The sequence below is a fragment of the Cherax quadricarinatus genome, chromosome 5, assembly GCF_038502225.1.
Source record: "Cherax quadricarinatus isolate ZL_2023a chromosome 5, ASM3850222v1, whole genome shotgun sequence".
NCBI classification, from domain to species: domain Eukaryota; kingdom Metazoa; phylum Arthropoda; class Malacostraca; order Decapoda; family Parastacidae; genus Cherax; species Cherax quadricarinatus.
Window position 1 is genome coordinate 69,181,244 of NC_091296.1, and position 25,187 is coordinate 69,206,430.

Genomic DNA, 25,187 nt, shown 5'->3' on the forward strand with positions numbered 1-25,187 from the left:
ATCAGCTGTGTTGTGTAGCTGGGAGGAGTGCAAGAGTCACATCAGCTGTGTTGTGTAGCTGGGAGGAGTACAAGTCGCATCAGCTGTGTTGTGTAGCTGGGAGGAGTGCAAGAGTCACATCAGCTGTGTTGTGTAGCTGGGAGGAGTGCAAGAGTCACATCAGCTGTGTTGTGTAGCTGGGAGGAGTACAAGTCGCATCAGCTGTGTTGTGTAGCTGGGAGGAGTACAAGTCACATCAGCTGTGTTGTGTAGCTGGGAGGAGTACAAGTCACATCAGCTGTTGTGTAGCTGGGAGGAGTACAAGTCACATCAGCTGTTGTGTAGCTGGGAGGAGTACAAGTCACATCAGCTGTGTTGTGTAGCTGGGAGGAGTACAAGTCACATCAGCTGTGTTGTGTAGCTGGGAGGAGTACAAGTCACATCAGCTGTGTTGTGTAGCTGGGAGGAGTGCAAGTCACATCAGCTGTGTTGTGTAGCTGGGAGGAGTACAAGTCACATCAGCTGTGTTGTGTAGCTGGGAGGAGTGCAAGTCACATCAGCTGTGTTGTGTAGCTGGGAGGAGTGCAAGAGTCACATCAGCTGTGTTGTGTAGCTGGGAGGAGTGCAAGAGTCACATCAGCTGTGTTGTGTAGCTGGGAGGAGTACAAGTCGCATCAGCTGTGTTGTGTAGCTGGGAGGAGTACAAGTCACATCAGCTGTGTTGTGTAGCTGGGAGGAGTACAAGTCACATCAGCTGTTGTGTAGCTGGGAGGAGTACAAGTCACATCAGCTGTTGTGTAGCTGGGAGGAGTACAAGTCACATCAGCTGTGTTGTGTAGCTGGGAGGAGTACAAGTCACATCAGCTGTGTTGTGTAGCTGGGAGGAGTACAAGTCACATCAGCTGTGTTGTGTAGCTGGGAGGAGTACAAGTCACATCAGCTGTGTTGTGTAGCTGGGAGGAGTACAAGTCACATCAGCTGTGTTGTGTAGCTGGGAGGAGTACAAGTCACATCAGCTGTGTTGTGTAGCTGGGAGGAGTACAAGTCACATCAGCTGTGTTGTGTAGCTGGGAGGAGTACAAGTCACATCAGCTGTGTTGTGTAGCTGGGAGGAGTACAAGTCACATCAGCTGTGTTGTGTAGCTGGGAGGAGTACAAGTCGCATCAGCTGTGTTGTGTAGCTGGGAGTAGTACAAGTCGCATCAGCTGTGTTGTGTAGCTGGGAGGAGTACAAGTCGCATCAGCTGTGTTGTGTAGCTGGGAGGAGTACAAGTCACATCAGCTGTGTTGTGTAGCTGGGAGGAGTACAAGTCACATCAGATGTTGTGTAGCTGGGAGGAGTACAAGTCACATCAGCTGTGTTGTGTAGCTGGGAGGAGTACAAGTCACATCAGCTGTGTTGTGTAGCTGGGAGGAGTACAAGTCGCATCAGCTGTGTTGTGTAGCTGGGAGGAGTACAAGTCACATCAGCTGTTGTGTAGCTGGGAGGAGTACAAGTCACATCAGCTGTGTTGTGTAGCTGGGAGGAGTACAAGTCACATCAGCTGTGTTGTGTAGCTGGGAGGAGTACAAGTCGCATCAGCTGTGTTGTGTAGCTGGGAGGAGTACAAGTCGCATCAGCTGTGTTGTGTAGCTGGGAGGAGTACAAGTCGCATCAGCTGTGTTGTGTAGCTGGGAGGAGTACAAGTCGCATCAGCTGTGTTGTGTAGCTGGGAGGAGTACAAGTCACATCAGCTGTGTTGTGTAGCTGGGAGGAGTACAAGTCGCATCAGCTGTGTTGTGTAGCTGGGAGGAGTACAAGTCGCATCAGCTGTGTTGTGTAGCTGGGAGGAGTACAAGTCGCATCAGCTGTGTTGTGTAGCTGGGAGGAGTACAAGTCACATCAGCTGTTGTGTAGCTGGGAGGAGTACAAGTCACATCAGCTGTGTTGTACTCCTCCCAGCTACACAAGAGTCACATCAACTGTGTTGTTTGACTATAATATATACTGTTATGTAAGAAATAAGTAGCATTGAGAGGACGCGATGGAATCCAAGCTTCAATAGTATATGAATACATTTATTATTATTATTATTATTATTATTATTATAGCATCAGTCATCATCCATTGAGGTGAACACGTGTAGGTTATTCAGCGGTGCTCGGTAATGGATGGGGAGGGTGCTTACATTAGGGGGTAGAGGCGTAAAGCTCTGTGTGTGGGGAAAGTTGACAAACTTTTTAGTTGAGGTACTCAGACCGTGACAGTCTGAGCACCCACCATCACCTTTGGTGACACTTAATGTGTCTACAACCTCTCACACATCATGACACACGCTCATTACCTTCCTTAAGCATAAGTCATGTGTTATGTTTGTGTATTTCCAGCTGCGCTAAAGGGTAATCGCGCATATTTTAAACATCAGATGTAATAGGAGGAAGCAGTAGTTGGTGTAATAAGTCAGTTTCAGTTAGGACAGTGATAGTGAGACGTTCAGAGGGGGACGAGGTTACTAAATGTTGATCACTTGTCAGGAACATGTTGAGAAAGGTCAAGGAAAACAAATTTAGCCGAGTTCGGAAGAATGTCAGGATATAGTATATTTTGTCCGGTACGAAGTATGAAGACGTTGTTGACATAACTCTGGAAGGAAACAAAAGGTAAGAGAGACAAAATGAAGCTCGGAGGTTTTGTCATTGCATTACTGCCAATCTCTTTTTTAATAAATTATTGTAATATCTTATAATTTACAGGTTCAGTCCATTTTAAATTGTTGCATCTATGAAATGATTTTTTAACTAATATTATTGTAAGTATGAAGCTTTGTTTAATGCACTTAACAGCTTGTGCAACAGACAGTTTGTCAATGTTGATCATAATTGCAGGTAGAAGTGAGCCATGGCATCCGACCCCAGCACACCCACGACACCCACATCACCCACGGAGGATAGAGAGGCAACCAAGGAATGGCTGGAGACCATACTGGAAAGTTACCACAAGTCCCTCGAACCTGACTCTGAAATGGATGTCGAAGTTAGTATTCCTGAGGCCCTCGTAAACAGTTGAAGGCTCTTATGTTTATATAAGAAAGTTTACATGAAGAGAGTATAAGCAACGCATGGTTGATAAGTAAGACACCTGTGCAGTAGTTAACTTTGTTCCAAAACATTTCGCCTATACAGTAGGCTTTTTCAGTGAAATACAGTGAAGGCAGCAAAAGCAGTGGAGATGTCAAGTCGATGTAACTGTTACACATGTCTTATTACCTTGTCGGTATTGTATACCATTATCGTATTAACAATTCATGGTTGGTTGTTAATGTTGCAGAAAAGTCTGTCACAATACCGTGGTTGTAAGTGTTGATAACGAACCAAGATCACTCACCACTTGTTCAAGGTTCAGGAGTAGCGCAAAGTCGTTTAATTTGGATTTCCAATTTGTGGGTTTTCTAGGAATTTTATCGCACACTTGTAGGTTAATTTGTATATAAAAAAAAAAAGTAAGTACTTGTTCAGACCTATAATAAAGTTGTGCTGTTGACAACGTAGTGGTTAATCCCGTGGCCTCAAAGCTGAAGTCAAAAGTGAAACTTTTCGTCGCACTTATTTCACTTATTTTGTAAGCCTAACGGCGTACCGTCCAAGGCGCCTGTGTTAATATGGAAATTTTACTCTTGCAGGAGGTTTTTTGAGTGTGAGTTTCACTGGCTGCATGTTCAACGTGGGATTAAGATCTCTGCCATGAAACTTTTGCACACACACTGCTTGTTTAACATGACTAAAGTTTTATAAACTGCTTAGGGTCATCCAGAGATTTTCCTCCTCAATGAAAACGGAGAAATGTAGCTATGTAAATTTTTAGGTTTAGTAATTCTGTTTTTACAAAAGCTAACAAGGTTAGATTACGTTCCTATTTTTTAGGGTGCAAAATAAAAACAAATGGCTTACCCAAAATTTACATACTTAGATATCAGACTCCAATATTTTCCTTGGAAAGGCTGGGGGAAGGGGGGTATAAGGGCACATTTTACCATATGCCATCAGATATTTCTTTCCTAAATTAATTTTGTATAAACGGTTAGGTCTAAGCACAGCTCAGACCTCTAAAACACAATTGTCCTCAAAGATTTAAGTTTTACCATGAATTAAGGAAAGATCCTGGACTTCACTTTACTAAACACACAAACCAAATGCGATAGTAATTATGGACAAGGTAGATTATAGTAAAAAAATTAACATTTTGTTAGAAGACAGAGGCACTTACGTGCCTCTTAATATTGCTTTTCTGAGTGTTAGTGACTCCCCCCTCTCCCTGCCACAGCTGCGAGAGTGGAGCGTCAGCCCGGCTTCAGGAGGTGAGCGAGAGGGGTATCTGTCTGAGCAGCTGTCTGTGGGCGTGTCTTACAGCGCCCGTGGCAAGGATCACCACGCCCACCTCTTGGCCAAGCTCCTTCCACAGGATCCCTTCAATCGAGCCTTCGTTATAGAGACGCTTTTTGATCTCAGGGAGATAAAGTTTTACACAGAGGTGGGTGACGAGGGTGTCACTGGTGATGGGGCAGTGTTGGAGGGTCATAATGGGGAGGGGTTAGTGGGTCATTATGGGGCAGTTAGTGGGTCATAATGGGGCAGTGTTAGTAGGTCATAATAGGGCAGTGTTAGTGGGTCATAATGGGGCAGTTAGTGGGTCATAATGGGGCAATGTTAGGTCATAATGGGGCAGTGCTAGTGGGTCATAATGGGGCAGTGTTAGTGGGTCATAATGGGGCAGTATTGGTAGGTCATAATGGGGCGGTGTTGGGTCATAATGAGCAGTGTTGGTGGGTCGTAATGGGGCAGTGTTGGTGGGTCGTAATGGGGCAGTGTTGGTGGGCCATAATTGGGCAGTATTGGTGGGTCATAATTGGGCAGTATTGGTGGGTCATAATTGGGTGGTGTTGGTGGGTCATAATGGGGCAGTGTTGGTGGGTCATAATGGGGCAGTGTTGGTGGGTCATAATGGGGCAGTGTTGGTGGGTCATAATGGGGCAGTGTTGGTCATAACGGGGCAGTGTTGGTGGGTCATAACGGGGCAGTGTTGGTGGGTCATAACGGGGCAGTGTTGGTGGGTCATAACGGGGCAGTGTTGGTGGGTCATAATGGGGCAGTGTTGGTGGGTCATAACGGGGCAGTGTTGGTGGGTCATAACGGGGCAGTGTTGGTGGGTCATAACGGGGCAGTGTTGGTGGGTCATAATGGGGCAGTGTTGGTGGGTCAAATGCGGCGGTGTTGGTATGTCATAACGGGGCAGTGTTGGTTGGTTATAATGGGGCAGTGTTGGTTGGTCATAATGGGGCAGTGTTGGGTCATAATGGGGCAGTGTTGGTGGGTCAAACGGGGCAGTGTTGGTTGGTCATAACGGGGCAGTGTTGGTCATAATGGGGCAGTGTTGGTGGGTCATAATGGAGCAGTGTTGGTGGGTCAAAGGGGGCAGTGTTGGTTGGTCATAATAGGGCAGTGTTAGTGGGTCATAATGGGGCAGTGTTGGTTGGTCATAATGGGGCAGTTGGTCATAATGGGGCAGTGTTGGTCATAATGGGGCAGGGTTGGCCATAATGGGGCAGTGTTGGTGGGTCATAATGGGGCAGTGTTGGTGGGTCAAACGGGGCGGTGTTGGTGGGTCAAATGGGGCGGTGTTGGTGGGACATAACGGGGCAGTGTTGGTTGGTCATAATGGGGCAGTGTTGGTGGGTCAAACAGGGCGGTGTTGGTGGGTCATAATGGGGCAGTGTTGGTTGATCATAATGGGGCAGTGTTGGTTGGTCATAATGGGGCAGTGTTGGTGGGTCAAACGGCGGTGTTGGTGGGTCATAATGGGGCAGTGTTGGTGGGTCAAACGCGGCGGTGTTGGTATTCATAACGGGGCAGTGTTGGTTGGTTATAATGGGGCAGTGTTGGTGGGTCATAATGGGGCAGTGTTGGTTGGTCATAATGGGGCAGTGTTGGTTGGTCATAATGGGGCAGTGTTGGTGGGTCATAATGGGGCAGTGTTGGTGGGTCATAATGGGGCAGTGTTGGTGGGTCAAACGGGGCGGTGTTGGTGGGTCAAATGGGGCGGTGTTGGTGGGACATAACGGGGCAGTGTTGGTTGGTCATAATGGGGCAGTGTTGGTGGGTCAAACAGGGCGGTGTTGGTGGGTCATAATGGGGCAGTGTTGGTTGATCATAATGGGGCAGTGTTGGTTGGTCATAATGGGGCAGTGTTGGTGGGTCAAACGGCGGTGTTGGTGGGTCATAATGGGGCAGTGTTGGTGGGTCAAACGCGGCGGTGTTGGTATTCATAACGGGGCAGTGTTGGTTGGTTATAATGGGGCAGTGTTGGTGGGTCATAATGGGGCAGTGTTGGTTGGTCATAATGGGGCAGTGTTGGTTGGTCATAATGGGGCAGTGTTGGTGGGTCATAATGGGGCAGTGTTGGTGGGTCATAATGGGGCAGTGTTGGTGGGTCAAACGGGGCGGTGTTGGTTGGTCATAACGGGGCAGTGTTGGTCATAATGGGGCAGTGTTGGTCATAATGGGGCAGGGTTGGCCATAATGGGGCAGTGTTGGTGGGTCATAATGGGGCAGTGTTGGTGGGTCAAACGGGGCGGTGTTGGTGGGTCAAATGGGGCGGTGTTGGTGGGACATAACGGGGCAGTGTTGGTTGGTCATAATGGGGCAGTGTTGGTGGGTCAAACGGGGCGGTGTTGGTTGGTCATAACGGGGCAGTGTTGGTCATAATGGGGCAGTGTTGGTCATATTGGGGCAGTGTTGGTGGGTCATAATGGGGCAGTGTTGATTGGTCATAATGGGGCAATGTTGGTGGGTCATAATGGGGCGGTGTTGGTGGGTTATAACGGGGCAGTGTTGGTGGGTCATAACAGGGCAGTGTTGGTGGGTCATAATGGGGCAGTGTTGGTTGGTCATAACAGGGCAGTGTTGGTTGGTCATAATGGGGCAGCATTGGTTGGTCATAATGGGGCAGCATTGGTTGGTCATAATGGGGCAGTGTTGGTGGGTCATAATGGGGCAGCATTGGTTGGTCATAATGGGGCATTGTTGGTCATAATGGGGCATTGTTGGTCATAATGGGGCATTGTTGGTCATTATGGGGCATTGTTGGTCATAATGGGGCATTGTTGGTCATAATGGGGCAGTGTTGGTCATAATGGGGCATTGTTGGTCATAATGGGGCATTGTTGGTCATGGGGCAGTGTTGGTCATAATGGGGCAGTGTTGGTCATAATGGGGCAGTTGGTCATAATGGGGCATTGTTGGTCATAATGGGGCATTGTTGGTCATAATGGGGCAGTGTTGGTCATAATGGGGCAGTGTTGGTCATAATGGGGCAGTGTTGGTCATAATGGGGTGGTGCTGATGTGTCACTTGAAACATGGTATAATGAGTGGTGTTGACAGTATTATAGGGGCACTGATTATTAATTGTGAAGTAATCTGAATTGAAATTAATGACAATATTATCATTTGCTTTTAAATAACTTAAAAAAGTCTTTAACATTAACCACCTATAAGTAGTTAGTTTTAATCAGTGTTAATTTCTTCCAGTAAATGTAAAGTTTCTGTCAGGTTAATTAATAATCAAAAATATTTTATTTCCTGAGTTGTAATATAATTATTTTTATGTGTAGTATTAATTAGTAAATATTAGTTTTCATAACACAGAGAATATATAAGTCAATTAGATCTTGTGACAAAACTGGGAATTAAATCGCAAATTATTCAGCATAATTTGATTTCGAGGTAATGAAAGTAAAAAAAAGAAAGACAGCCTAATGTAGAAACTAATTAACTAGAGATCAAGAAATACACCATCCCTGGTTAATAACAAGCAGGCATGACCAGTGCTCAGTGGGGAGGAGATATGACCAGTGCTCAGTGGGGAGGAGATATGACCAGTGCTCAGTGGGGAGGAGATATGACTAGTGCTCAGCAGGGAGGAGATATGACTAGTGCTCAGCAGGGAGGAGGGGAAACCAGTGCTCAGTGGGGAGGAGGCATGACCAGTGCTCAGTGGGGAGGAGGCACGACCAGTGCCCAGCAGGGAGGAGACATGACTAGTGCTCAGCAGGGAGGAGGGGCAACCAGTGCTCAGCGGGGAGAATAAAGACAAAACAGTAATAATAATGGTAATAAAGGATTTTATTATTCATGAATGCCTGTTTATGTAAAGTCACAATTCAGAAATTCAGTTAGAGATGAAATAGGCTCTCGCCTCTAAAAAAATAAGGCAGCATCACTCATGACACTGAGCATATATGCAGCATCTGCATCTTCAACTCTCCATGTTGTAAGTGAAATGTACAGTGGTTATGTAGATTTTTTTTTAAAGATTAGGTAGATTAAGCATTTAAGTTTATTTTTAATGTGAGCAAGATCAGGTTAAGTTGCTATGTTCATCAAGGTGCAAAATAAACATTCCCAGACAATTTTTACAACTGTATTTTACCGTTTTCAATTTGCTCTCAATGTTAGGTATTCTTTCATCTTTCAACAAACTGGCTGCATCCCACCGAGGCAGGCTGGCCCAAAAAGAATAATTAAAGTTTCTCTCTTTAAATATAGTAATGTATACAGGAGAAGGGGTTACTAGCCCCTTGCTTCCGGCATTTTGGTCACCTCTATGACACGTATGGCTTATGGAGGAAGAATTCTGCTCCACTTCCCCATGGAGATATTGGGTGTTCTATAGTTATAATATCAGACATGAACCCACATGGAGATACTAAAACAGAATAAAGGTGTCCTGTATATCTGTTTTGTGTTTAGGATTTTACCAAAATATGTATTAATAGTTATGATTGATACTTCACAGATCAAACCAGCGCTGGAAGGAGTTGAGCGGCAGTATCTAACTGAAGACTCTCTTAGCCTTGCCTGGGCCCCAGAGTTATACTATGCCAAACACAAGACGGCTTCAGAGTCCATCCTAGTGCTGGCTGACATGTGTCAACGTGGATACAAGATGCAGGACCTGACTGAGGGGCTGACACTCTCACAGGTGCAGTCAGCACTCACCACTGTGGCAAATGTCCATGCAGCTTCTTTTGCTCTGCAAATGGAGAAACCCCTACAGGAGCGATTTCCATATTTGTTGTCGATGGAACAAGCTGTAGAATCCTTCAACTGTTTAGTTGATAGAGGCCTTCCACTGTTACTCAAATTCCTGGTGTCCCGTAAAGATCGTGCTGAAGTCCGGGAGGGCTTACGAAAGTATTCAGGACGGCGTACAGTGGATGTGCTTCGAGGCATCTTGACTCCATCAGACAAACTCAATACATTGGTGCACTGTGATTTTTGGTGTAATAATCTTCTTTTCAAGAAAGAGGGAGATGCAACATGCTGCTGTGTCATAGACTGGCAGACAGTGATGTATGGGAGACCTGCCATAGATGTGGCCATGTTGCTTTGCACGTCGTTAGAAGCCTCCCAACGACGTAAACATGAAAAGGAGCTGCTGTCATACTACTGGGATGCTTTTACTTCTCGACTCAGCAAATTTGCCATTGAAAAGGATGCAATCACATACACTGAAGATGATTTAAAGGAAGATTTCAAAGCAGCACAGGCAATGTCGGGGCTGGTAGTGGTGGGAAGTGTTGACATTGCTCTGGGTAACACAGCAAGAGAGGAGAGGGTCCTGGACTTACTCTCAGATCTTATGAATGCTGGTGTACTATGAGGCAGGTGGAACAAATCACAAATTTAGAATAAGATTTAATTTTGTACATATAGCTATTCTTGATGTTGATACATTTAAGGGCCGGAAATTAGCTTCAGGCAGGAGAAACGAGCTTATAATAAGGTGGTGCAGCAGGGTCGCTGTTAATTCAGTATGAGCTGAAGCACAACATTAGCTTTTCAAATGCATTGTTTCTGGTTAATGTATAGTCTTTTGTAAAGCTTATTGTTATTTACAGTCAGTTGAACTGTTTAATTCCACTGGCCATAAGAGATGTCATTGCCAATTCTTACAAGACATTGGAAAAACAATCCAAACAATAAAGTATTTTTGTAAGAATTGCAACATGTAGACAATAGAAACCTGACCAATAAATGTATTGGTTTATATGCTGTAATACACATTAATAAAAATATGCACAGAGTCACAGGTCAAGCCAATGCATGTGGCAAAGAACAACAAATATATAATTGGAAAGATTGAGGGAGTTTGAGTTACTGTTGATCGTTTACCTTTGGTATCACCTGTAACTTAACCTGGACCAATTCTAGTACAGTAGATCCCAGTTGTCTAGTAGCTGTAGTCTACCTCTGTATATTAGGATCATACCCATAATGAACTGAATCTTCAATTGCATTAGTGGCACCCATTCAAAGCTTCCTCAAAGCAAGTAGCTAGTTTAACTCCTTCATATTTATAACTTACTAGTGTGCAGTGTATCAAACAGAAAATTTTCTTAAATGATAAATCTCCCAGTTTACAATTATTATAATTTTAGGTTGCAACTTTATGTATTATTTTCACAGTTAGCCTACATTCTCCATAGGCCCCTTTACTCTATATTGTAAGAAAAAGTATATACATTTCAAAGTTAAGTCCCATCTAAGATCAGGGACTCTCAGAAAATGTTAAGTAATTTTTGTAGCAATAGATATCATTTTTGTGTGGTACTTGACCTGAATTTGGTTTAATGATCAGGGGGAAATATGATTATAGCTTGAAACTGGTCACGTGACCTCATGGAAGGTACAAGGAAGTGTCAGCACTGCATGAATTTACAAAGGAATCTTTTAATAGTGAAAAACGAATAGTACATGTATATTTTCTCTGTCCAAAAGATTTAGATCTAGTACATAATAAGCTGAAAACACCTTATGGTATCAATATTCCTTGTGGTACCAAAAATAGTGGGATTTAAAATGTAGAAATATTTAAGATACTGCATATGATAGGTTGAGATAATGAACTTCATGAACACTATTTGTTTCTTGAATGTTTCTTTGTGTGGAATGCAGAAAGTGCATTGTGACGAGGGTGATGTTATGGTAGGTTAGTAGTAACAGCAGCCAGGACCTGGTCTTAGGGCATCACTTGAGAAGCTGTCAATGACCATCGATTTATTTTTATGTAACATAATACGAGTAAATTTCGCGTGTGTGTAATACATTGTTTGATGTTCACAATACAAGACTGTTATACAATGCTCGTTTCATTAACATCAAATATTACTCTCGGTGAAGTAGATCTAACAAATACAGTGCTTTCAAGCTGAGTTATTACAATAAGATGAAGTCACCATATAATATAGTATGGACAAATGTGGCAGCTTCAAAATAAATATTCTGATTTTCACAGCTCCCCTCCCAATGACAAAAAAAAAAATGTTAACTTGTAATTTGATAATGAAGAGAGATGTACATATTTTTTTTTTACTACAAGCTGTTTAATGAACATTTCAAGATGTGAATTATACAAATATCACCACTGTGTGACCTCGCTGATGGAACTGGTTGCAGAATGACCATGTTTAGTTCCTTGATGCTGGTGAAGCACTCTTGATCCATGTTATGTTTAGGTCCTTAATGCTGGTGAAGTACTCTTGATCCATGTTATGTTTAGGTCCTTAATGCTGGTGAAGTACTCTTTGATCCATGTTATCATGTTTAGGTCCCCGATGCTGGTAAAGTGCTCTGTTCTTTATTCTTGCTATACCTGGAGTTTACCTGGAGAGGGTTTTGGGGGTCAATGCCCCCATGGCTCGGTCTGAGATCAGGCCTCATGGTGAATCAGGGCCTGATCATACAGGTTGTTACTGCTGGCCTGATGTTCCTTCTACTTTGTCCTCTATAGGACAAAGTAGGGAGAGCATCTTGCTGCAGCATCAATTGCATTCCCCTGAACCTCGGGTAAAAATTATCTGAAGTGTATACCCTGGTGGTCTCCTGACTGTGCCTGTGCTGTGTTTGAAATGTGTGGTGTGTGGCTGGTACCAATACAACAGAACTGCCAACCAGTTCTTAGCTCTGAAATAGACTAGGGCATGTGCTCACTGTGTTATATGGGTAGCAAAATGTACTTGTCGGCTGGCTCGTGTATCCAATGCCAATTCCACTACTTTGTGTGCAGTCTGGAAGAAGATACAGAAGTTGACTGACAAGTATTTTCCCAACTGTGTTCCCATCTTACAGTTGCTGGGCATAGTGTTGTAAATCCTGTTGAGGTTGTGCTGACTGTGGGCTCGGATTGTCACTTTGTAGTGGCCTTACTCCAGTGTGCTACTGATGGTGCTTCCAAATTGAGCATCTCTCTTGGGCTCAAATTTTCTTTTGCTAAAATACATTAGATCACTTTCACGAGATGCCCTCTTATTTCACATATTTTTGTTTACCTGAATGGTTCCCATATCCTTGAACAGGCTATGATCAAATTTTTTCGATCCTCTGTTTGATTGCTGAAAGTCTCACTAAGCCTCCCTGAAAACTGCCTGTCATAGATGCCTAAGCCTCCTTAAAACTCCAGCCTATCTTTCTTGTTTTTTGTCCTAGTCTCATCTAACCCTGATTGTGGTGACCAGTTACATTCTGTATGTTCCCCAGCTACTCTCTCTAAACTTGATCTCATTCATCATCATCATCATGGAGCTTTTTGATCATCCCCAGTTGAGAGCCTATATGTAGAGGTGAATGCTCCGTCTTTGCAGGAATGACACGATGCCCATTGTCTCCTTGATCCTTCCATATTTAAAACAGTAACAGCTATTAGTAAGGCTATTTTTGCCTAATCGTCATCCCTATTTATTACACCCCTTTCTTTTCCATATTCATTCTCTAATGACTTTCCTTAATTTGTTTCCCCTTTACTTCTGCCCTGCATCTTACTTTTCCCTCCCTCCCTTGGGAGGTCCCAATTTTTGTGTTTGTTCTTCCCCACTTCCATGTGTGAAAGCTCAGTTACCTGCTCTAACCTCATGCTCTCTCTTTATTGATCACTTTCATTCTCATGGTATTGCAGTGTATATTGGTGGTTCTAAATCTTCTCATGTTGGATATGTAGCAGTTTCTCCTGACAAAATCATCCAAGGTCTTTTACTACACTCAGCCAATGTTTTCACAGCCACGTTGTATAGTAGTCTCCCCTGTATCTATGGGGGATGTGTTCCAAAACTTACCGCATATACCTGAAACTGCAGATAGCAAACCCTATACATAAGTTGTTTTTTTGTTTACATACATACCTATGATAGTTTAAGTGATAAATTATGTGCAATAAGTCGAGAATTAGTACTTTTTCACTTATGTGGAAACTCTTCACAGCTTCTCTTAGGCTTTGAAAAACTGTTACCATCACTGCTATTGTGCTTTGTGGTCATTATTAAACAAAGTTAAGGGTTAGCTTTAGGCCACGGTAAACAGCGGATAACTGAAACCATGGACACTGAATCCAGTTTTTATGTATACAGTTATGTCCATCGTACACAGTGTCAATGTCCATTTCATCTTTTGTAGTTGTTTCTGACACCTATGGTGTATTATAGGCTATCCAGAAATTTGACTCCTCTCATACCATCGTCCATCACACAACTTTGATTATGCCCGATTTCTAGTAAACACAAAGATGTCGTCTTTTGCTGGGTACCTGATTATGTTTGGGGTAACGAACTGCTATTCATGGCCATGCATTTTACCCACATGGGTATACCTTTCTAAAACTATTTTTTAGTGATCTTTCGACAACACGTCTGTTGGCAACAATGATGGGCCAAGTAGGATGACATTAAGTTGTTTTCTGTCAAATCACATTTAGATTTTTTGCCATCTTTCCACTGCTGATGTGTTTAGGAGACTGCACTCTTCTGTCTACGTATTGGCCACACGTGTCTCTCATGGACATGGAAAAATGCCTGGCACCGCTCTGCGAGAACTGTCACATTGCATTATTAGTTCACCAAATCTTAATAGATTGCCCACTGTTTCAGTGGGCATGCAATGTTCACTACTGATACCTCCAGCATCCCACCACTGACCTCACTGAAAGTCCCACCTTTGATGAAGACTGACTTTTCCACAGAAACTAACTTTGCATGTGCACTGGCTTTAATTTACCTCTTGCATTCTCCCCTACCCTCACAACCCCTTGTCCTCACACACACTTGCCCCTCACCACCACCTAACCTTCACATATACCTTCTCTAGCACATCCCTCCCTGCAGGCAGCACTCTATAACTCAGGTTTAGCGCTTAATTTGATTATATTATTTGGTTTCAAGAAAATAAACAGGGTTGCAGTGATTAGTGAAAACTCAATTTATTAACTAATTTGTTTAGTGCATTTATTATTGAAGTTACCTCTGTAGAATTTGTGGGGACAAGTAGAGGGAGTCTTGATAACTATCACTGAGTGTGAAATTTTGTTGGCAAGATTGTTCTCCAGGTAAACTTTCCAGGTAAGATTAGTTCCTATAATTGAGAAGGCATTAAGTTCATTTACAGTATTAAATATGAATGGTGGATTCATTAGGGTTGGTCAGTACAATTTCTTTAGACAAAAATTTTGTGAGTCCAGTATTTGAATGTTTTGTTAGTCATTTTAATATTGCTTTTTATTTCTTGGAACCTGCTGGCATAATATAGTTGTTTTAGAGTTCTTTACAAGCCTAGTAATGCTGATGTATATCTTTTTAGCCAATTTTTTAAGAGTTAAAACTCATTCTACATTGTTATTCATAGGTATGGTTCTTGTCAATGGTTCTGAGGATGCTCTCTTAGTCCTGAGAGAAAAATGCTCAAGTGTATCAGTTGCAATATTTATTTCAACATTTATATACCACACACACACACAAGCAAAAATCACCATTTCAAAGCATGCTTATCAGACCCATGTAACCACAAATAAGTGAATACAAGAACAAGTTTCAAAAAATAAGAGGCCACAACCTGCCACAAATGTCCCTATAAATAACTGGCTGTTTACATGTGGCATGTCCAACTCACTGCAACACATAAACTTATCCCTCTCGGTTCCTTTGCTGTATAGCCCTTGTGGCTTAGCGCTTCTTTTTGATTATAATAATAATAACTCTCAGTTCCTTCAATGGATTATTATTATTATAATCAAAAAGAAGCGCTAAGCCACAAGGGCTATACAGCGCTGCAGGGTAGGGAAGGAAGCAAGGGAATTGGATGGCAGAAGGGAGGGGGGATGATCAGCAGGTTACAGAAAACAGCGGGGCACGGGATAGTACGGGGGTAGAGGGTAGCAAGAGATACAAGTAGAAAGGGCTGAAAGTATCAGAATTTGTGAAGTAAGTCAGTCGTTGTCAAAAAGTCAATGAGAGAGTCCGGATGAAAGGTGGGTCCATCAGCGAGAAGGGAAGGTAAAGAGAGAGCAGCGGGGCGAAGACGACGACAGAGGTAAATTCTGCGTGCTCGTTGATAAAGTGGGCAGTCCAACAGAATGTGGCTGACTGATAATGGAGCTTGGCAATTCTCACAGAGAGGAGCAAGACGCCTCTCCATGAGATATCCATGAGTAAGACGAGTATGGCCAATGCGAAGACGGGAGAGAGTAGTCTCCCAACCTCGACACTGGTGATAAGAAGACGGCCAGTAACCTATACTCGGTTTAATAGACTGAAGTTTGTTGCCGAGCATAGTAGACCAACGTTGTTGCCAACGGGTGTGAAGGTGGGAAGATATTACAGCAAAATAGTCCGTACATGGAATACCTCTATAAGAAACTGGTAGGTCATGTACTGCTGACCGCGCAGCAGTGTCTGCCTGTTCATTGCCCTGTACGTCAACATGACCAGGGACCCAACAAAAAACAATATCTTTATGCTTAGTAAAGATGCTGCGTAGCCAAAGTTGGATACGGAGGACTAAGGGGTGAGGTGTATCAAATTTTTGTATAGCCTGTAAAGCACTAAGGGAGTCTGAGACAACCACAAATGATGACACAGGCATAGATGCAATACGGATAAGTGCTGTAAGGATGGCATATAATTCAGCAGTAAAAATACTAGCTGAAGATAGTAAATGCCCTTGTACGACGCTGTCCGGAAACACTGCTGCGAATCCTACGCCGTCAGAAGACTTAGAGCCATCTGTGTACACAGCAATGGCATGAGAATGAGAGTGAAAGTGGTCAAGAAAAAGAGAGCGGGAAGCGACCGTAGACAGTTGGGCTTTCGAGCAAGGGAGGGAAAAAGAACAGACTCGAACAGCTGGAACTTCCCAGGGGGGTAGGGAAAAGTGAGATGCTACATGTACATAGAAAGGTGGTAGTTGAAGAGAAGACAAGAGCGAATGAAGGCGAAGAGAGAAGGGACGGAGTAAGCAGGGGCGGCGAACAAATAAAGAATGTCTACTAATATCAGTGACCATTCTATAAATGGAAGGATTGCGGAGATCATGAGAGCGTACATAGTAGCGCAAGCAATGGGCATCACGGCGATCGGATAAGGATGGAACGTTCGCTTCTGCATAGAGGCTTTCGACAGGGGAAGAGCGAAAAGCACCAAGGCATAAACGTAATCCTTGGTGATGAATGGGGTTAAGGCTAGAGAGAGTAGCAGGAGATGCCGCTGAATAGATCTGGTCACCATAATCAAGTTTCGATAAAATAAGGGTGGAATGTAGGTGAAGGAGGGTTCGACGATCAGCTCCCCACGAAAGATGAGCAAGGGTTTTAAGAAGGTTCAGCCGGCTGTGACAAGTTGCCTTCAGAGAGGTAATGTGAGGTTTCCAGGATAACCTACGATCAAAGAGGAGGCCCAGAAACTTGACTGTATCACGTTCAGGGATACGTGAGCCATAGAGGTACAAAGGATGATCAGAGATGACAGAGCGTCTAGTGAAAGTGATTTGGTGGGTTTTAGTGCTGGAAAATTTAAACCCATGTGTGGTGGCCCAATTGGAAACACGGTCGACTGCATGCTGGAGAGAAACTGTAAGGAGGTGACAGTCAGCGCCTGCACAGGCAATAGCGAAGTCATCAACATAGAGTGATGACCAAATATTTGATGGAAGACTAGAGGCCAAATCATTAATAGCAAGGAGAAAAAGTGTTGTGCTCAGAACACATCCCTGGGGGACACCTTCAGCTTGGACAAAGTCCGGGGAGAGCACATTATTAACCCGAACACGGAAATGCCTGTCAGTTAAAAAGTTCTTAAGGAAGGATGGTAGATTGCCTCGAAGGCCTAAGGAGTGGGCTTGGGCTAAAATATTATACCTCCAAGTTGTGTCATATGCCTTCTCAAGGTCAAAAAATATGGCAATAACTGAGTGGTTATTCGCAAAGGCATTACGAACATACGTATCCAAGCGCAGTAAGGGGTCTATGGTAGAACGTCCCTTACGAAAGCCATATTGACGAGTGGAGAGACTGTTGTGTGTCTCTAAATACCACACTAAACGTCTATTTACTAGACGTTCCATTACTTTGCAAACTGCACTGGTAAGAGCAATGGGACGATAGTGGGAGGTTTCATGTCCCGTAGTGCCTGGTTTGCGGAAAGGGAGAACAATGGCGGATTTCCACAGCTGTGGAAGAACTCCTTGTGACCAAATAAGATTGTAAAGGCGTAATAGGACTGCAAGGGCTGACTGATGTAAATGTTGTAGCATACGAATATGAATGTCGTCGGGCCCAGCTGCCGATGATCGACAAGCTGAGAGTGTTGCCTCCAGTTCTTGAAGTGTAAAAGGCACATTATACTGTTCTTCTCTGAGAGAAGAAAAGTCCAAGGGTGCTAACTCTCTGGCAGACTTTGAGGAAAGAAATGAGGGGCATAGATGGAGTCCCTGAGAAATACGGACCAGATGATTGCCAAGTTCATTGGCAACATCTAGTGGGTTTGCTATATCAACACCGGCAACCCGCAGAACAGGAGCCGGGTCAGGAGAATATTTACCACTCAGTTTTCGTACTTTTTTCCAGACTGCACTCATAGAGGAAGCAGAGGTGATGGTGGAGACATAATCTCGCCAGCAAGTGCGTTTAGCGTCACGGATGACACGGCGAGCGATCGCACGCTTCTGTTTAAAATCAAGGAGTCGCTCTGTGGTTCTATTGTACCGGTACCTGCCCCAGGCAGCGCGTTTCAAACGTACTGCACGAGCACAAGCAGGAGACCACCAAGGCACGCATTTCTGAGAATGCCTGCCCGAAGTTTGGGGTATAGAATGAGAAGCTGCGGTGAAAACGGAGGACGAGAAGAGGTGTAAAAGCTCATCGATGGAGGACGAAGAAGGAACCTCTTTAAAAACAGTCAAGTGTGAGTAAAGGTTCCAATTTGCCCGATTAAATTGCCAGCGTGGGGTGCGAAGAGGTGGCGAATATGAAGGGGAAGTAAGAATGATTGGGAAATGATCACTGTCATGTAAGTCCGGGAGAACAGACCAAGTAAAGTCTAATGCGGCGGAGGAAGAGCAAACTGAGAGATCGATGCAAGAGAGAGTATGAGTCCGAGGATCAAAATGAGTGTGAGTACCTGTATTTAAAACATGGAGGGGGTGGGTGGCAAGAAAAGCCTCTAACTGAATTCCACGGGAATCACAGTGAGACCCTCCCCAGAGGAAATGGTGGGCATTAAAATCACCGAGTAACAGAATCGGTGGCGGTAATGACGAAACAAGGAAGGCAAAATCCGGAATAGATAATGCCCGAGAAGGAGAGAGATATAAAGAACAGAGCGTATACCACCTATGTAAGTGGATACGGGCTGCTGTGTAATGCAGCGAAGTATGAATAAATAGCTGATGGTACGGAATATCAGTGCGGAGAAGAAGGGCACTTTCATTAAAGGTCCCATCAGGAAAAGGATCTGAAGAATACAATAAATTATAGCCTGAGATGTGAGAAATAACAGCAGAGTGTAATTTTGGTTCCTGTAAGCAAACACCAACAGGGGCAAACTGGGAGAGTAACATCTGAAGCTCACCCCGATTACCCCTGAGGCCGCGTATATTCCACTGTAAAAAGGCCATGATTGGCAATGATAAAGATACTTGAAATCCGCAGGTAAGGGTTCCTACGGACTAGAAGGGTTAGAAAAGTCCACATGCGGAGGCAGTGGAAAATGTTCAAGCAGCGAAGGAACGGTGCGCTGTGAAGAAAGGAGTTGCGCAGATGGAGCAGAGGAGAGAGAAAGAGCGGAAGGTGGATCAGTGTCCATTGATGGTTTGGTCTCTGCAATATATTCAGAGATTGCTTCAAGTGTTTCGGAATTCAGAGATGTCGTATGGGAGACAATATTGGGAATGGTAGGGGGAGGATGAGTAAAGATTGGAACTGTATTGGACTGTACCAAGGTAGGGGGGGGCGAAAGGGTGGAGGGAACTGGAGAAGCGTGGCAGGGGACAGAAGAGACAGGAACCTGGGAGGTGGCAGAAGAGGAAGAAACTTGGGAGGGAACAGGGGAGGAAGGTACATTACGAGGAGGAGGGTGAACCTCTGCACTTGTAACTGAGCCAGTGAGAGGGGAAGAACTAGGGACAGAGACAGGGAGGGTAAAATGAGGAGGTGGAAGATGGGTAGGAGGTGTTACCGGACCTTTTTTTGACTTTTGAGAAGTAGAGGGACGATTGGGAAGAGGTGTCGTACGAGGTCTCGTCGATACTGAGGCTTGTAAGAGAGAACTCGAAGAAGCGAGATTAGACTGAGGCGTTGAAGTAGGGACGTCTGAGCCGAGGACAGCAAAAGGATTAGATACAGGAGTGATTATGGGAGAGGTAACCACAGAGGTGGGTGTAGAAGATGGGATACCAGAAGTGGGGGGACGTTTTGAAACACGGGAATAAGAAACACGTGGGAGTCTCCCTTGGAGGCGGAGATGAGAAACTGCCATGGCATAAGGGAGACCTTCTGTCTCTTTGAGGTAACGGATTTCCCGCTCGTTTAAATAGACCTGACAACGGCGAGAGTACGAAGGGTGAGCCTCATGACAGTTAAGGCAAGAGGGAGATCGATTGCAAGACGTATTAGAATGGTCATCGGCACCACAGACTGGGCATTCGGCGATAGATCTGCAATATTTCGCTGGATGGCCAAATCGCCAGCAATTTCTACACTGTTGTGGTGTAGGGATCACCTTTCGAACTTGTAACCGATGTCCTGCTATATAAACGGAGGATGGGAGTTCTCGGCTGTCAAAAGTTAAACGAGCCACATTGCTAGGGTATCGTCTCCGCCCACGGGCAGGAAGAACGTAAGTGTCTACCTTGAGGATTGGGAGATCTTGGAGTTCCAGCTGTTCTAGAATGTCGGTGCCACATGTCTGGAAATTTTGTTGAACTATGGTATGGGGCAGAATAACGGTACCACTACAAGAATTGAGGGAATGATGTTTTTCAAGGGTGACAGGAACAGTATCTATATGGGAAAGACGAGAGAGCTCACGAGCCTGGGTAGCATTCTGTACGGTAATGATGCGCGTACCGCTCTTAAGAGCATGAAAAGAAATATCTTTACCAACATGGCGTAGGAGTGCCTTGCCAATACTATGGTCAGAAAGATAGGCAGTAGAGGAAGTTGGTCGTAAAGTGAAGAATTTAGTCCACTGTTCAGTCTGAAACTGAGCGTGGAAAGGTAGTGAAGGACGTGTCGATCGTTTCTGAGAAGAACGAGAAGGTGAAGGTGGAGAAGTATCATCAGCAGGTAATTGTCGTTGACGTTTAGGCGTGGGACCAGAGTTGGTCCGACGTGGAACGGGTCGGCGATTTGAAAATTGCCGCACCGTAGAGGGAGAAGCCGGAAGCATAGTCAGAGGAGAGCGAAGGTCTGATAAATTGAAGGAGTCAGTCGAGGCCTCAGTACCTGAAGCGGGTGAGGAAACAGCACCGGCAATAGGTACAGAGGCATGAGGAATGTCTGAAGAGTGGTCCAAAGACGAGGCGGGGTCAGAACGGGGTGCGGTATCAAGAAGGGGCCCGGGGGTACCAGGTTCATGGACTAGGGCTGCCATGGTTAGGTTACTTCTTTCTTTTTGTTTTTAAGAAAAAAAAAGAAAGAAGAAAAGAAAATAAAAATAAAAAAAAAGAAAAAAAAAGGGGGGACCGGGGAGGGATAGTTCCTAGGAGGAATGAAAGGGCCAGAAATCTCCCTCCGCGCCCAAGAGGACTCGACACCGCTAGTAGCGCAGATGCAGCATGGAACCCGTGCCATACCCTACCCTTCATGCCAGTAAACCAGCAATCTGGGATAGCAACCTCACATCTGCCGAGCTACCTCGGTGGACAAAAGAGAGGGCGGCCGGATATCCGCCACAAAGCATACCTCCTTCAGCCACCACCCCCGGAATCCGAAAGGTGGCTTCCAGAGATACACCCGTCGCCCAAAAGACACCCAAAGCTACTCCGGGATACCGGAGAGGGATCGGGACATCCCTAGGCAATCCAGATTCCACGGCAAACTACGCCACCGCCAAGAAACCTCAACGGAATGGGATGGACCCTGGTGTCCTTTCCCCTACCCAGGAACTAGCGCGCCTGTGGGAGAAATCACGAAGGCTAAAAAGAGGAAGGGCAAAAGGGAGGGGTGAGGAGGAGGAGGAGGAATGGAAAAAGGGGAGGATGGGGAGGATGGGATAGGGGAGGGGAGAATGGGGGGTAATTAGGTTCGGTCTGAGGATCCTTCAATGGAGCTTCCTCGATGCCGGTGAATTGTATCAGCCCTCCACTGGACGGTTCCTGAATGTGTTTTAAAAGTTCTCCACCCACTGCCATTATAGTGCTCGCTGTATGACCCTTGTGGGTTTAGCGCTTAGTTTTGATTATAATAATCATAGTGCTCCTCATGAGAGCAGTATCAACTGTTTTATCGTTACCAGCACTTGCCTTCAGGTTAATAAGCCATTCACGTGCCCATACGAAGCTAGGCTCGTAGGGAATTTTAAGACCTCTGCCATTGGGTATTCCTACCCTCCTTGATATGGCTAAATTGACTTGTAAGTTAAAAAAAAAAAAGTTTGGCTTCTTCAGTAAAAGTTTGTCTCTGACCCCTTAAGGTCCCTTGACGCCAGTGAGTGGAAGGCTCGTAACGTCTGTAATCCCTCAAGGTCCTCTGCAGGTGACTGGAGGAGCTCCTGATGTTTGTAGCCCCTCATCCCTTGATGTCTGACCCCCTCAAGGTACATCGCAGGTGATTGGAGGGGCTCTTGATGTCTGTAACGCCTCAAGGAAGGTCCCTTAATATCGGTGAGTGGGAATGGGCTCTTGATGTCTATAATCCCTCAGGGAAAGTGTCTTGATACTGGTGAGGGGCTCTTGATGCCACTGGTCTCTCAAAGGAAGGTCTTTTGGTACTGGTGAGAGGCTCTTAGCTCAAGGAATAGGACGTGTCTTTTCCTTTCTTGGATCAAACCAAATTGCCTCGAGTTTTGCGATTCCACCCATTAATGTATTTTTATGACTTCCCAAATGCCCTTGGTCCTTTTCACGGCTTCCTATGTAATTAGGTCTCTCTTCATCACTTCCATGTAATCAGGCTTTTTATTATCACTTCCCCATGTAATTAGATCTCTCTTCATCACTTCCCATGAAATCAGACCTTTATTATCACTTCCCATGCAATTAGGGCTTTCTATCACTTCCCATGTAATCAGGCCTTTTATTATAACTTCCCATGTAGTTAGGTTTATTTTCATCGCTTCCCATGTAATCGGGTCTCTTCTCATCGCTTCCCATGTAATCAGGCCTTTTATTATCACTTCCCATGTAGTTAGGTTTCTTTTTATCGCTTCCCATGTAATCAGGCCTTTTATTATAACTTCCCATGTAATTAGGTCTCTGTTCATCGCTTCCCATGTAATTAGGCCTTTCATTATAACTTTCCATGTAATTAGGTCCCATTTCATCACTTTCCATATTACCATGTCCTATTTCCTTATTACTCATCTCATGAGTTTCCAAGTCTAAACTTCCCTTATCATCCTCTGGCCCAGTTTGTCCTGCAGATCCGAAATATTCGTTTGATCCTGGATATGCAGGCTTATCATCAGGATTATAATGTTCCATGGATTTAAAATCTTCACCAGATATTGCCTGTCCTGAGTGTGATGGACAAGGACCACCATAACGACATGGTCTTCCATGAACTTCACCGGAGTTAAGGTGTTCAAAAGAACCAGGAGGACCTGGTGAACCAGGAGGACCTGGTGAACCAGGTGAACCTGGTGAACCAGGTGAACCTGGTAAACCAGGTGAACCTGGTAAACCAGGTGGACCTGGTGGTCCTTGTAGACCATTCGAGCCGTTAACCCCAGGAATACCGTTCATGCCATCAATTCCATTTTGACCAGGAGGTCCGAGTTGGCCCTGTGGTCCTTGAGGTCCAGGAGGACCTGGAGCGCCAGAGCTACCATTCTTACCAGGAAGACCAGGAGGGCCAACTGATCCAGGAATACCAGAAGGACCAGTAACACCAGGAGAGCCATCAGATCCAGGAGCACCAGAAGCACCTGTAACCCCCTCCGAGCCAGGAGGTCCAGGAGAGCCATCAGATCCAGGCGAACCATCGGAGCCATTAAATCCAGGAGGACCCACAGACCCTGGAAGACCAGGAGAGCCAGGGGAACCAGGTGCACCTTGTGCTCCTGGTTCACCTGCAGGTCCCTTAGGTCCTTCAGGTCCTACAATAACACTAGGAGATTCAGCCTTTTTACCTGTAAGTAAAGAAAATGAAATATTATTTGAACCCCTGTACTGGTAAATAAAATCGTGTTTGCAGAGATATTTTCTCAATTTACAGAAAATTTTCCCTCAAGAAACTCTTCAGAGTAGCTGCCATTCATATATCTGAAATGTTCTTGATCCAAGAACTGAAGCCAACTTCCCCTTAGGAGCAAACTTGATTACCTCCCTTACTCCAGACTCTGTATGACCCTTACGGGTTAAGCGCCTCCCAGTGAATATAATATTCAAAATAATAAATAAACTTTATAATGTATTTACTGTTTGAAGTAAGAGGATATATACTTAAACGTACTCAGAGATATAAACACAAACTTGATAGTTAAACTTGTTCAGCTGATAGTTCCAGTTTCGGTTTGCCATATTCTGTTGGACTGTCCAGTTTATCAACGAGCACGTAGAATTTACCTCTGACGTCGTCACCGCTCAAACACCCTTACTTAATCTTCCCTCCTCGCTGACAGACCCACCTTTGACACAGACTCTTTCGTTGACTTTTTGACAGCAGTTGAGTTGCTACACAAACTTTGATGATCCTTCCACTAGCAGTCCTCACAGCCCTTCCTAACTCTCCTTCTGTTGTTCACTCCACCCTTGCTACTTTATAATCCTGCACTATCCCCTGCCCCACTGCGCTGTATGACCCTTGTAGTTTTAGCGCTTCTTTTTTATTATAATAATAATAATGTTAAGTTGATAGCTTGTAAAGAGTGATGTCAGGAACTTGTCCAGCTAATAAGATGTTTGTATCAATCTGACGTCACTAATTTATTGAATGTACTGTAATGTAATGTAGTGAACTACAAGAAGAGGAAGATGTTTTAATCTCCGTGGCTTCCAGAGTATTGCATACAGGAGGTCAAGGAGATGAACGTGGTCATGAACAACACAAAGTATAATAGTTTAATTATTTTCAAAGGCTAAAACACTGCAGTTCCCACAGTGAAGTTATGTACTCATACGTACAATCACTCGGTTGGTTGTAGGGAAGCTGTTTCCAACTCTTCAAGAAGGAAAACACAGCCGCTACGTGTGTGTGTGTGTGTGTGTGTGTGTGTGTGTGTGTGTGTACTCACCTAATTGTGGTTGCAGGGGTCGAGTCACAGCGCCTGGCCCCTGCCTCTTCACTGGTCGCCACTAGGTCCACTCTCTCCCTGCTCCATGAGCTTTATCATACCTCCTCTTAAAGCTATGTATGAATCCTGCCTCCACTACCTCACTTTCCAGACTATTCCACTTCCTGACGACTATATGACTGAAGAAATGCTTCCTAACATCCTTGTGACTCATCTGAGTCTTCAACTTTCAATTATAACCCATTGTTGCTGTGTCCCATCTCTGGAACATCCTGTTTCTGTCTACCTTGTCAATTCCTCTCAGTATTTTATATGTCGTTATCATGTCCCCCCTATCCCACCTGCCCTTCATTGTCGTCAGGTCGAATTCCCTTAACTTCTCCTCGTAGGACATGTCCCTTAGCTCTGGGACTAGTCTCGTTGCAAACCTTTGCACTCTCTGTGTGTGTGTACTCACCTAATTGTA

At 44.6% G+C, this 25,187-nt stretch overlaps 2 protein-coding genes across 3 annotated transcripts in view; one reads left to right on the plus strand and one right to left on the minus strand.

Moving 5' to 3' along the window:
- LOC128685080 (uncharacterized) overlaps positions 1–11,156 on the plus strand; it is a 118,277-nt gene extending 107,121 nt beyond the window's left edge. For both annotated transcript variants that reach the window (XM_053771565.2, XM_053771566.2), the window contains 3 exons: positions 2,845–2,992; positions 4,280–4,486; positions 8,809–11,156. In XM_053771565.2, coding sequence (XP_053627540.1) covers positions 2,858–2,992; positions 4,280–4,486; positions 8,809–9,675 — 1,209 coding nt within the window. In that variant the 5' untranslated portion in view covers positions 2,845–2,857 and the 3' untranslated portion in view covers positions 9,676–11,156. The remainder of the gene's footprint in view (positions 1–2,844; positions 2,993–4,279; positions 4,487–8,808) is intronic.
- Positions 11,157–21,591: 10,435 nt separating this feature from the next.
- Positions 21,592–25,187, minus strand: part of LOC128684737 (collagen alpha-1(XVI) chain-like) — a 41,017-nt gene continuing 37,421 nt past the window's right edge. The window contains exon 4 of the mRNA XM_070103788.1: positions 21,592–23,617. Coding sequence (XP_069959889.1) covers positions 22,527–23,617 — 1,091 coding nt within the window. The 3' untranslated portion in view covers positions 21,592–22,526. The remainder of the gene's footprint in view (positions 23,618–25,187) is intronic.